We start from the raw sequence: 13,976 nt of genomic DNA on the forward strand, positions 1-13,976 counted from the left end.
GAAGCCTGTTTTTCATTTCTGATGGGCTCAAATTGTAATGTATACTATAGTTCTGACAGCTACTAGAGCATTCCAAAGGAATGCTGTACACTTCCTAGATGCCACAGAATGTGTACAGGTAGCAGAAGAAAGCACAGAGCTGTTTGGAGACCAGGTATTCATCTTAACAGAAGAAATGCCATACATTCTGCTGGAGAAAGTTCATAGACTTATGAAATCTTCAGTGTCAACATTATAAATATAGAATCCCTTGAAATTATATTTGGTCTTACAGCAAATGGTGAAAGCTACAAGTTCTCTACTAGCCTTGCACATTAACTTCATTGTTCTCTTTGATTTATTTATTTTTATTTTTTTTAACTTATACAGGATCTTCTGTTGCCAAGCCAAGTAAGTTAGTTTCTCTTTTTCAGTGACTTAGCTGTCAAATTTTTATTACCTCTGTGAATGCTTAAGGAAGAGCACTTTAAAAGAGTTCAGGAGAGTTATTCAATGCAGTGGGTCAAATAACAAGTATCTTATGTTTCTCCCCTTTTAGACTTTGTTCAGTTTAACTGGAAGGGCCGTATAGATGAGGAACTTTGTATTTTGGTGCTTACTGACAGGGTATTTTACATCAGAGAAACATAGTTTGAACTTTCCAAAAGGGAAATTCAGTTGCTAGGTTCAACTGGATTGTATCTACATGCATGGACTCTGATCTGAAATGGGAAAAAGGCAACACTGAGGTTAGAATCCAGTCTGCTCAGAGAAAACCTGTATTATCTTAGCGCATCAGTCAGAATAGGTTAAAAGAAATGATGAAAAAGGGAAACCTTTTTTTGGTGGATTTTTTTCCATTTTTTCATTAATTATATCTTGAAACTTTTGTCTTGAAAGAAGGATGCCAACCTCTGGAAGTCTCATTTTCTTTTCTGTAGAAAGTTGGAGGTTTTACTAATGGTAAACTTCTGCATGTTTACTTAATAACTGCTTTATAAAGAAGCATTTTATTATGATAGCCAGTTCATCTTCAGCATTGCAGTTCTATATCTCCCCTGAAGAAGGATATTAAATCTATCCCTTAAACTAAGAGAACAACCAAAGTGTATTTCTTTTCTGAATGTTGTCATGCTTTGCAGAATAATTCACTGGCCATTATTAGCTTGCTCTGGAGCTATTTCTTCTTATGCTGAACAAGCTGTAGTCTCTATTTCTGGACTTACAAGCTTGGAGTGAATGAATGTTGGACATCACATAAAGGGTATGTTTGAATTGTCAAATATTGTAGCTCATTGGTTTGCTTCTTGGTTCTTGTCCTTGGTTTGCCTTGGGTTCTGGCATTTAACTGATTGTGTTTAAAGAATCAATAGACTCTCTGTTGGCATGAAGTATCCGTTCCCCTTTCAGGTATGCCTCTGAGAATAGTTTTCTCCATTAAGTGCTTGCTGTAGACTGAATGAAAAAGCAGTATAGTTTTTTATCTTGCAAAGTTTCCCAGTGCACTGGTATAAGGCACCCTCTAACATTTTAACACATCTATGTGCCACACCAGTATGTGCTTCTCATATCCTTCTTACGTAGTTATAAAACAGCACTTTCAAAAAATTTTCCTTTCCTTTCCAAAAATATTTTTTGTAGTGCAGGAGTTTTGGTTTTAAAAAGATGTATAGGCGCGAACACACCAAAGCTAAACAAATTTCTATCTTTCTGAATATTCATAGATAGCTTATAAAAATTCTCTGAACTGCATCAGACATTCACGAACAATCCATTTAGTGTTCAGTACATAGACTAGCAAAATATAATTGCACTTACCTAACATATTTTCATGTATGCATGTGTAAACATTTCGGTTATTTGTACCCTAATCATATATTTTTAAAACCATTACTTTCTTCATTGATCCTTCAACTTCTGATTACTAAATTCATGTGAATACACAGCAGCAGATTACATTTAGTTAAGTAGAGTTCTGTTTTCAGTGAATCGTTGGCACAGTGTAGTAGTGTTTGCATCTCACAGTGCATGTGATTCCTGTGCCAGGGAAGTAGGTCCTGCCATTATATTATCAATGTAATGGATAGACTGCCATAGTTTTCTTCAGTAGTACAGAAAGAGCTTGTCTTGTCTACCTCTGATGGCTTTTAAAGGCACAAATAATTCAGTAAATCGGAGAGATTCTATTCTCAGACCTCACTGACAGGTCCACAGAAAACTGTAATGCACAATCTTAAGTAATTATGGATAATGTTAGTGGTTAAGCATTCAAGAAGAGCATACAAGAAAACAACACATACAAAGTGATTTAAAGCATTAAATCACAATCTAAACACAAAAAGAAAATTGCTTCAATGCCAACCTTAAATTTGTCAGACATTACCAGGATCCAAGGTGATGCAAAATTCCAGTATGCCAGACTCTCACAGAACACATTTTAGTTAACTTCTATTACTCTGTGTTTTAATCTAGTGTTCACTTCTGCTATCCTTTCTTGCAGACAAAAGGGTGTAAACCAGTGGGCAGTCCTATCAAGGCACAGTGGTAATTTTCTCTTACAATAGGAAGGCCATCAGTTCCTTCCACCCAGTGTGGTAGACCTCTGAAGCCTCTAATCAACATAGAATGTTTCTGATTTCTGATTTGAAGTACAGGAATAATACGAATAATTCATATTTAGTTTTGTTTTCTTTACATAGAGCATTGTCTTGTTGTTATTGTTGTTGTCTACAAGGTTGGAAAAAACTTGTCCCATAATTATGGGACCCTGTCAATCTTGATCTTGAAAGGAAGAAAATGTCCTGACTTTATATGAATGCCGTGTAAGACTTTCAGGAAGCCTTGAAAATGAATTTGGAAAACTACTTCATCTTTGGGAATGGCTGGAAAGCTTTCACCACTAAAATTATTGCTTTTCTATCCCTATTTGATACTTTTGGTATCTCATATTATGTGAAATACTAGATTCAAAGGAATACAAAAAAAGTTATGGGCATGAAAAAATCTTGGAAGATAACATATTATATGCCCCCTTGCTATTTTGTTTTTGCTATCTAGCTTCCTAAGTGTGCAATTTACAAATTAAGAATATAATCCTCAGAAATTAATTGCTCAAAAAAGCAGAGCATGATGAGAAATTATAACCAACACTTAAGGTTAGTAGTAGTTAGCAAAGGAAGCCATATATGTTGACTGCCCTCTAGAAAATAAATTAACTACACAGTAGAGTTGGGATACTCCTGACAGATTAAGGAATTACTATCTTCTTATTTAATTACAATGCTTTAGGAAGTTTACGTATTTCAAGTTGAAAATAGTATTTTAGTGCATAAATTCTGTATTTTGTAGTTACTACTATTTTTCCTGCAATCAGAAGTGGTCATTATACTTAAATCTGGATTCTTTAAAATTGTGAGGACGCAAGAAAATCAGTTTTATTTTTTGAAAATATAATTTAATTGAAATAATTTTAAATTTTATGAAACATTAATCATGCGCGGAATGTCTGTATGGAACATTAATTTGAGGCAGTAGGAATAAGCAGCTGCAGTTCCCTGATATGGTATCTACAGCATTTATATTAATTATCTCATAACACAGACTAACTGAAGTAGAAAATTCATTATGTTTAGTTAAATAGTAAGGAAATCAGAATGCTTTTATTCGTTAATTTCAAGGTATCTTCCTAAAATCATAGGCCCTAGAGGTAACAGATGGCTAATAAACTCCATCATTTTATAGAAATGGAAATATATATATATATAAAGCTTTTCAATTTACATTTTTTTTTAATTTTATTTATTTATTTATTTGTTTTAAGTTCAGATTATACACATGAGACTGTGGAAAGATAACTTAAATGATTGTCCCATCCTTTAGTTATGAGCTTGAAGGGCTTTTTGTCCTTCAGACAAATATTACATTTTTTTGGCAAATGCATTTATCTTTACCATACATTATGCTTTGCATTTGTGACAGATGATACTGAGCTAGAAAGCTGCTATTTATTGCAGGAATTGTTAGACCATTGGCCTACAATTTTAGTTCTGGTATTCTTAGATGTTCAGAGTCCCCAGATGGGGACTAACCTTAGTCTGGAGCCTGGCATTTTCAGTTTGAAGAATCAGTTACTTAGGGTTAAATTCACAAACGTGTGCAGAATGGAAGCCTTACAGAGCACTAATTCTGGGTAGGTATCTTTTATATAATGTTCCAGTTTACTTTAATAGATGATGTGTTTAAAGGCAGCACTGAATTCTAATGCCAGTATTAGGGTTACCATATTTTCACACTGGGCTCTCTGGAAAAGAAATACATTTATATGCACTACTGGATGTGCAGTTTATCAGTGCATCTCAGGGGCATTAGATTTACTGTTCAGCTGTATAGTAGTACATGAATGGTAGGTAATGCATTGAAAGAGCATCAGGCTCTCTAAGCATCAGCTGTGAAGTGCTCTAAATAAGCATTCTTACCACTGTATTGGAATTGCTGCTGTAACCAGTATCTGGATGTCTAGTAATTCTGGACAGCTGGATGCAATCTCCAAGTTACAACATGGAAAAAATGCTCTTTTACTTTTGGGAGAAAACAGTTTGGAGTTATGAGATTGTAGTATATTGTTGATTTTAAGGAGGGATAGTCTTTTGTGTAGTGAGGAACCTTCATGTAAATGGCATGATAATCACAGGACACTCATGACTGGACACTGCCCTAAGCAACCTGGTGTAATTAGACCTGCTTTTAGCATGGCTAAACGACTTCTGGAGTTCAATTCCAGCCTAAATTATTCTGTGATCATCTGTAATGATCCCAAGAAACAGAGAAAGCTGAGACGATCAGAAGTCTTGCTTTAGTACACACTGATTGTTAAATTACCCATCTCAGGTAGGAGTAATTCCTAGTTTGCTGTAGGAGGGAGTTGATGTTATCCTGTTTTTCGGATTGTCCATGTGTTCTCTCTAAGTTTACTTTTTGTTATTTTATTATGCACATGAATCTCTAAATATAGTTCTGCCTGAATGCATGAGATTGTATGTGCTGGGAATGCTTTTTTTGCAATTATAGGAGGGTGTACCTTGAAACACCTGATGAAGTCGTGGTAAGTACAAACACATCATGCCAAGTATGTCTTGGAAGCCTGCCTTCTTTCAAGGTTCTTCATATGTCACTCTGAAACAAAGGTTAATCTTGCTCCCACAGCTTAATCCCATTGGCCGCTAAGACTTTACAGACAGTAAATCATAGCTTTCAGGCTAACTGGCCATTAGCAGATTTGGGAGCAGAAGAGAGTTATAGTATGATCAGTTATGTAAAGACTTAAGAAAAATTCTGGTTGTGGGACACAGAAGATAGATGAGTGGATCAGTTTTACACTCAAAATAGCATTAAATTGTATTTTAATAATATCTTCAGGTTTTTATAGCTTCCTTCATAATTTTCACTTAGATTTTAATTTTGAACTGAAGTCTGCTGCTGAAAATGTAGGTGAAAGTATCTCTTCTAAAAGTAGACACAGGTTCTGTCTCCAACCTTATGGTGCCCTGCATTACTGTGAATGATGCTACATAGTGTGGGTGTGTTATCACATATTTTTTTTCCAAATCACATTTTGAACCTTCACTTAACAAAAAATTACTCCGTAATGCAACAGTATTTTAATGTGCTTTTCTCAACATGGTAATGATTTACACTTGTTGAATTACAGATAATTTTATTACGTGTGTATGTACCTATATAAAAAGTCTACTGTTAAATTACTTTATTTTCTGTTATGTCAGAAAGCTTAAAATTGGTTTAAATATGTAAGAGTATTCAATTCACTACATTAGTCCCAAAATATGTTCTGCATGTGTTTATAGCTTTCAGTAGCACTATTTTTACTTCTTCATCAATTAGCTTGAGTTGAAGGCACTGAAAGAACATATACTGATTAGCATTTTCACATATTCTGTTTCCAATCAGTAAATTATATTCAAATGCCAACACAAATTGTAACATTTACTGTATGAGAAAACAAATTGAACAGTTGGTTCCACCTAACATTTAAATAATATTTATTATAAAGAAAGACATTTCTGGCTTGGGTACCTACAAGTTTTCAAATCTGTTCATGTTTTTGCATAGCCATGTAAGTTGTTTTTAAAAGACAGTCAGTTTTTATTACTTCACATGATAGGAGACTCCAGTAACCTTTGAGCTGGTGACTTCATTTTACCCCATACTAATTCTCTTAATGGCTGCTAGAATTGATTGTAATAGCAGGAATCCCTTACATTGGCATTAGACAAAAACAGAAGTACTTCTTGGCAGGTTCCTGAGTGGATTCATGTGATTTAATATGCATTTTTTGATTACTGTCTAACCTTTTATGACCTTTACTGTCTGTCTTTCACCATTAAAGATTCATCTCCTAGTCTATCAGGTGAAATAATAGTCTGAATAGATCTGAATTACTTCATCATGACCTATTTTAAATCAGCACAGATCAATGCATACAATGTTTTCAGCAGCATGTATCTTTTCAAGTTGGTCACTGGGAAGAAAAGTCCCTAAACATATTCTAGAGTGCATTAATTAATACAGTTTTTCATAATATAGCATAACCTTGAGCAAGCACATTTCATTGGCGAATAGTGTTCTAGTAAACAGAGCATTAGGCTGATCTCCTTGGTTAGAGATGCTTGGTTTATTCACAAGCATCCTTGTGGCTGGTGCTACTGAGACAAGCTAAATCAAAACCAATTTAGATATTTTCAGTAATTATACCTGATTTTTATTTTTTTTTTTTGTGACCTAAAGATTTTACGTAAGCATAGCTTAGAATTAGTTTGTTCAGCCCGGGGTTACTTTGTGCAGCCCAGCTTCTCTGAAAAAAAATAATTTGTTTGTATCTCTGATAACGTCTCAGTGTTATTTACCACTTCTCATGACTTTCAGAAAGCTACTTCTTAGACTGAAGTTTTTTGTTTGTTTGTTTGTTTTTTTAAGTCCATTCATCTGAATGTTTGGAGAAAGCTGAAAAAACCTTACTGATCTGTTTCTCAGTGGTAATTCTTTATTTTACTATTTTAAAGATTATTTTGCTGCTACTTTCATTTTACATGCCTGTATCATAGAAAGGTTCTTACATGTCATAGAATCATAGAATTAAAGAATGTCAAAACAGGAACAAAAACTTGAAATGTGATTAAGTCATTTTAGAAATTATTAAGAATCTTCATTTTGTGTGTGTATGTATGGCTGATATCCTGTCTCCCAAACAGATATGATAACCTCGAACTATAGAAATTTCTGTACTACTTTAAGGATATTCCCCCCCCCCCACTAATACCCTGTGCTGAACCCAATGATCTTTTGATATCCCCTCCAACCTCATCTGTTCTGATTGCATCAATTCTATGTGTTCCTTACGTACTCATGTAAATCTGTTTTCTGTTCCATCATTTTCCAGTATAAAATATCATGTTCTGATAAGGTCTCTCTCTTTCTTTTTTTTTTTTTTAATCTTTTAATTCTCATTATAGGATAGTATTGGCCTTTTTTCCCTGTAACCACTACATATATACATCTTATGAAAATAATATATATATATATATATATATATATATATATATATATATATATATATATATTGAAGCATAATAAATATAACATAATAGAATATTTAGAGAGGATCATATGCAGGAGTAACCATGAAAGTGAATGAATACTGGCAAATATAGTGAATTAACCTTAAGTAATTCCACCAAAACCACCTAACAGGCATCATAAAATGAGAAATACATTCTTAATTTTCTTCTGCTGCTATTTTAGTGTTAGCATAGCTAGATCTTGAAAAGCGTTCTGAAAAACAGGAAGTATACTGAAACCTGAAATTTAATTTCTCAGTGGAAAATTCCAAAATAGAGAAAGGGGGAGAGGGAAAGGAGGGAAAATGAGAAAAAAAAATAAATCCAATGGATTACTTTGACTCTTGAGTCAAAGTAAAATGTCATGATTGATTAGTGGTTATTTAACTTACTTAAAATTTTAACATATTTTAAGCATCCCTTGGAAATGATAGAAATTTTCATGGCAAAAATTCTAATTTGCTAGCTGCTTCTACTATTTAAATCTTCTTCTGGGATGTTAGCAAATGAAATGAAAGTTCTTTGATTAAAAAAAAATGTGATACTCAAATATTGAAATATCAGCTGTTGTTCTAAAACCATGCTTTAAATCCTTGATGAGAACACTGTTTGTCCATGTAAATTATTAAGTGTGCAGATCAGTGTAATTCTGCTGCATTTCTCATGTATATTTCACATACAGAAGACATCTGCTTTTACTTGACATATTAGAAGTGTCATGAGCTGAAAATTCACTGTGCATTTAAATTGGTAATACAGTAAATGTAATTACCTGCCGTGTTTGAGAGCTGACTCCAGCACTTGAGTAGCTATGGGGTGTAAAATAGGCAAATGACAGTTATAATCAACATGTTTTGCATTGCCTTGATTTTTGAAGATGATCTATTCCCATAGTAAAGTTATCAAAATAATTAAAATTAACCAAAAAATGCGATAGTTTTCTCGATCTTTGTTTTGATCTAGAAACCATAATTTAAAGCATCAACCAAAGTTTGGGAAAAAGGTTATTAGAAGTTGAAGTTGGAAGAATGCCCCTAATCTGAGATCTGATATGGGATGTTTGTGATGCCCAAAATGTGCTGTATGCACATTCCAGTTTGAAAGGAATATAATTCAAAAAACACAGAAAATTACATTTTAGGTCGTATTGTACATGGCAGTGGCTAGTAACAGATGATGGATACATCATATTCTTATGCATAGTCATTAAAGAAACACTATTTGCTTTTATTAGTGCTTAATGAGTTTAGGAGATGGTTATCTTCAGCGTGTCATTTATCTGCTTCTACAAAATGGAGGATTCATACATTCTCTCCATCATGCAATTGTCATGTGCTATTTTCTTTTAATATTGTTCAATCTGGGCTTTTACTTATACCTGGCACTCTCTCATGTGTATATATGCATATATGTGTGTGCGTGTGTGAGAGAGAGTTGTGAAAAACATGCTCATATGCTGCCTCTGAGTAGGACAACTCAGAATCAGAGGTTAATCAACACAGCACTGCACATGGACAAGTTAGACGAAGATGAAAAAAGCCAGGTTGGTGCACCACACTAATGTAGCTGTCCTGTTTCTGGGATTTGTGGTATTGTTACACAGCATTGTGCAGAGTAGATAAATGGAAGTTGTTAAATAGCAGGCTAGATACTCCTAATGATTATGCTTTATTCCAAACCCTTTGATTCAATTGTAAAAGTCTTTCTGTTAAATCCAGGGAGGGTAGTTAGAGAAGAAAACAACATTATGTCACTTCTCCTGTCATGAGAGGGGAAATTAAAAAGGGGCAGGGTGTTCCAAGTTAATGTCAGATTCTTTATGTTAGCCTATCAGCTGGTGCAAGAGTGGTAAGGGAAGGTGTCGTTGTTGTAGCAAGTGTAGAAGTCCCACGAGTTTGAATTATGATGTGGAGTCTTGGCTCAGGAGACCACTTTCATCTGGTTGTCACAGTTCAAATGACGATTTTGAATATGTATGCCTGTGGGTCGTTAACAATTTTTTTCTCAGTTCTCGATTGAATTATCTGAAGAAAAAAAAATGGTTCCAGCACACAAGAAAAAAGCACAATACGGGTTTAAATAAAATGTCAGTTTGTTCATATATTTGCAATATATGCAAATGTATGTATATATTCCACCTAAGTCTTTCATGGAGAGAATTGAAGTCCTAAGAGAGATGTTTTAAGCAAAGGATGAATAAACAAGTGCAGGGATGCCTGCTGTTTTAAAGGCATTGACAGTTGTTGACATAATGACATGTTTCAATCTTACTCAAATAAAAATAGGTGTTTCACAGTGTTCAGTTTAATAAAGTGTGCTGAAGGCAATATCACCAAACATTATAGATTGCTATATAATAAAGGTAAAGCAAGTTGAACTAGAGATTTATTTCCAAGAGCACTGCTGTGAACTTGTGCTGCCTTAGTGATGGTGGATAGTTGGCTGAATATGAGCCAGCAGTGTGCTCAGGTGGCCAAGAAGGCCAACGGCATCCTGGCTTGTATCAGGAACAGTGTGACCAGCAGGGCGAGGGAGGTGATCGTCCCCCTGTACTCAGCTCTGGTGAGGCCGCACCTCGAGTACTGTGTTCAGTTTTGGGCCCCTTGTTACAAGAAGGACATCGAGGTGCTTGAGCGGGTGCAGAGAAGGGCGACAAAGCTGGTGAGGGGCCTGGAGAACAAGTCCTACGAGGAGCGGCTGAGGGAGCTGGGCTTGTTCAGCCTGGAGAAGAGGAGGCTCAGGGGCGACCTTATCGCTCTCTATAGGTACCTCAAGGGAGGCTGTAGCGAGGTGGGGGTTGGTCTGTTCTTCCACGTGCCTGGTGACAGGACGAGGGGGAATGGGCTTAAGTTGAGCCAGGGGAGTTTTAGGTTAGATGTTAGGAAGAACTTCTTTACTGAAAGGGTTGTTAGACATTGGAACAGGCTGCCCAGGGAAGTGGTGGAGTCACCATCCCTGGAAGTCTTCAAAAGATGTTTAGATGTAGAGCTTAGGGATATGGTTTAGTGGGGACTGCTAGCGTTAGGTCAGAGGTTGGACTCGATGATCTTGAGGTCTCTTTCAACCTAGAAATTCTGTGATTCTGTGAGGTTACAAGCTACTCAGGTTGTAGCTTAGTCAGTTACTAGCAGACTCGGAAAATGATCCTGTTTTAGAATATAGACTATAGAATAGAACAGTTAAGTTAGAAGGGACCTTCAAAGATTGTCTAGTCCAACTGCCTGACTACTTAAGGGCTAAGCAAAGATTAAGACATGTTACTAAGGGCATTATCCAAATGCCTCTGAACACTGACAGGCATGGGGCATCAACCACCTCACTGGGAAGCCTGTTCCACTGTTTTAGCACACTCACAGTAAAAATATTTTTCCCAGTGTCCTAGTCTGAACCTCCCCTGGGGCACTTTTATGCTGATATCATTTGGAAATTGCACCTGTTGCCAAGAGCCGGTGGAGGTATTTTGTTACCTAGGGAAGCAATTCATCCAGTGCCTTTTTGCTAGTTGCCTTCCTGCTGCTTTTGCAGTCTTCCAGGTCCTATTACTTCTCTCATCTTCTCCCAGCTTCTCTCAAACACCTGATATGGGAAAACAGATTTCTGGAATGGATATTTCCAAACATACCTTCTCTTTCCCATCTTCTCCAGCAGCTTAGTACGCTTTGTCTCTGCACAGCTCTACTACATGTCTCTTCTGCTGGCCTCAGTACTAACTAACAGTACTGTACAACACTTCAGCCAGTCTGTTACCTATCTGTAGCTCTTGATGCTACAGATAGTCTCTTCAATTTTGTGTGCTTTTTCTACCTTTGCTGTTTCTGGTCAAAGCCATCCTTTTGATCACCAATGTGTCACACTGTTGCCTTTTACAGTTATGTGCTCGTGATCCTTGGCTTGCAAAACTGCATTCAATCAAATAACCTTTCAGTATGTTTTTGAAGGACTTTATCTGGACTTTATCTGTCTACCCTGTTTACTCTTTTCACATTCCAGTGTAGGGAATCAAGTAGGGTGTTCCTGCATTATCTGTCTAAATCTCCAGTGTGTTTTGGTAGGGCTGACTGTACTGTTGCCTCAATAAACATAACAATGAACCTCTAAAAGACTGTCCTGGGACTCTCTGTCAGGCAACCTCTTCTACAGCAGGATGTGAAAATATCTGTACTAGAACTTGTTGTTTGCAGTAGTTTAAAAGGGATTTTGTTAATTTATATATACCTTAATTGCATTATACATCATAATTTTATTTCTGAGGATCCCCGATGGGCTTTGAAGGCCTACCTAAGTAATGAAAGTAAATTTTATGAAGAAAAGCAAACTGTGGATCAAGCATGTTTATATTATTTTACATATGCTACATTTTTGAAGCATAATTTGTAAAGTTGTATTTGGCACTCAGGGGAAAAACATTTAACAGTTTGCATTTTGTTTTCCAGTATGCAGTGACATCGAATTCAGGGAGGTTGCAAACAGGTTGAGAGACTGGTTTAAGGCGCTTCATGAAAGTGGAATTCAGAATAAGAAGGTTAGGATTATTCAGAGGCCTGAAAGAACAAGTAAGTGATTTCTACTTATGTTATTTGGTGATCCCTTTGAAACTTTTCCATACTTCTGTATTTCTGTTGCTAATACTTGCCTTACCTATGTATGTTTTAAAGAGGCCATACCTTTGTGCTTTCCTAAGGTTAATTTTGTATTTATGAAGCCAACCCATGTGGCTTAGTAAGGATATATGATGTTAACTTTAAACTTTCAAAGCTGTTTGGCAAGACTCATAGAAAACATGTGGCAGCTACCAGTCACAAAGCTATCATTTAAACCTTTATGTATGTGAGAAAACAAGGGGGAATGGGCTAAAGTTGTGCCAGGGGAGTTTTAGGTTGGATATTAAGAGGAACTTCTTTACTGAAAAGGTTGTTAGGCATTGGAATAGGCTGCCCAAGGAAGTGGTTCAGTCACCGTCCCTGGAAGTGTTTAAAAGACGTTTAGATGTAGAGCTTAGTGATATGGTTTAGTGGAGGACTTGTTAGTGTTAGATCAGAGGTTGGACTCGGTGATCTTGGAGGTTTCTTCCAACCTAGATGATTCTGTGAAAAGTGACAGTGGACATGTACTTGGTAATTAGCTGCTGTATGAGGAGAAAAAGGAAAAGAAACAAGTAGGGGTTTTGAGCAACTTTTTCATAGAGAAAAGTGAGTTGCAGAATAGCTAGCAATAAGAAATAATGTACAGGAGCTCTAATTATGTGTGACCCATGATTGCTAGTTGATGTCACTGTAAGTACTCGTACTGAAAAACACACAAAAAAGAAGCTTGTATGTAAAAAGCAATTTTCAAGATGTACTTCGAATTGGAAAAGACTAAGGAGTACTAATGAATTTGAAACAGTAGGGGCAATAATTTATTTTTAAACATCACAAATATGTAAATAGACATTTTATTGTAGAAATCAGTAAAGTTTGTAAAAACGTTTTCTAAAGTTTTAAAATACAATTATCAAATTTATTTATGTGCTGGGTCTGTCTGAGCTGGAGTCACCTTTTCCCTGCAGCAGCCCACACAGTGCTGTGCTCTGCACTTGTAGCTAGAACAGCACTGATATCACTCGTGTTGTGTCTATTGCTGCATAGTGCTGGCACAGCATCAGGACTCCTTCCAAGCCCCCAAGAGCCAGCAGGCTGGGGGTGGGCAAGTGTTGGGGAGGGGACATTGCCAGGGCAGCTGACCTAAACCAACCAAAGGGATATTCCATAACACCTGATGTCACACTCAGCAATAAAAGGGGGGGCTCTCGTGGGGGAGGGGCCTGTTCCTTCTGAACAACCACTACGTGTTTTGAGGCCCTGCTTCCCGGGACGTGGCCAAACATCGCTCGTTGATGGGAAGTAGAGAATATATATTTTTTTCCCTCTCTCTGTACTTCCGCATGGATTTATTGTTTTTGTTTCTTTTTTTTTTTTCTCCCCATTCCATTTCCCTTTAATTAAACCTTTCTCATCTCAAACCTCGAGTTCTCTGTGTTGTATTTTCTCCCCCTTCCTCTTTGAGGAGAGGGGGAGTGAGAGAGCGGTTGTGGTGGAGCTCGGCTGCCCACCTGAGTAAAACCACCACAATTTAAAATAGCAAATTTATTTAAAATGTGCAATATTAGTTTAAAGAGTGACAACCTACTGGAGGAGAGTCAAGTTAGATTTTGTAAGTCTTAAAACTCTACCTTACATTCACATGAAGAGCAAACTATGAATTCCTGCAGAGAACAAATTTCACAGAATATGGCCAACACTGGCTGATTACTTTAATACCTTCATTATTAACCTTTTCAGTGTTTGAGACATTTTAGCTTTTGCCTGATTGATATTCGTAGCTAGC

The 13,976-nt window shown here is 36.4% G+C and overlaps 1 protein-coding gene across 4 annotated transcripts in view; it reads left to right on the forward strand.

The window, feature by feature from the left end:
- SPOCK3 (SPARC (osteonectin), cwcv and kazal like domains proteoglycan 3) overlaps positions 1 to 13,976 on the forward strand; it is a gene marked incomplete at both ends in the record, with an annotated part of 194,012 nt that overhangs the window by 161,187 nt on the left and 18,849 nt on the right. For 3 of the 4 annotated variants that reach the window (XM_084285422.1, XM_084285424.1, XM_084285425.1), the window contains one exon: positions 12,044 to 12,163. The exons of the other annotated variant lie outside the window; for it this stretch is intronic. In XM_084285422.1, coding sequence (XP_084141548.1) covers positions 12,044 to 12,163 — 120 coding nt within the window. The remainder of the gene's footprint in view (positions 1 to 12,043; positions 12,164 to 13,976) is intronic. 4 annotated transcript variants of the gene reach the window in all.

The sequence above is a fragment of the Netta rufina genome, assembly GCF_964035555.1.
Source record: "Netta rufina genome assembly, chromosome: 4".
NCBI lineage: Eukaryota > Metazoa > Chordata > Aves > Anseriformes > Anatidae > Netta > Netta rufina.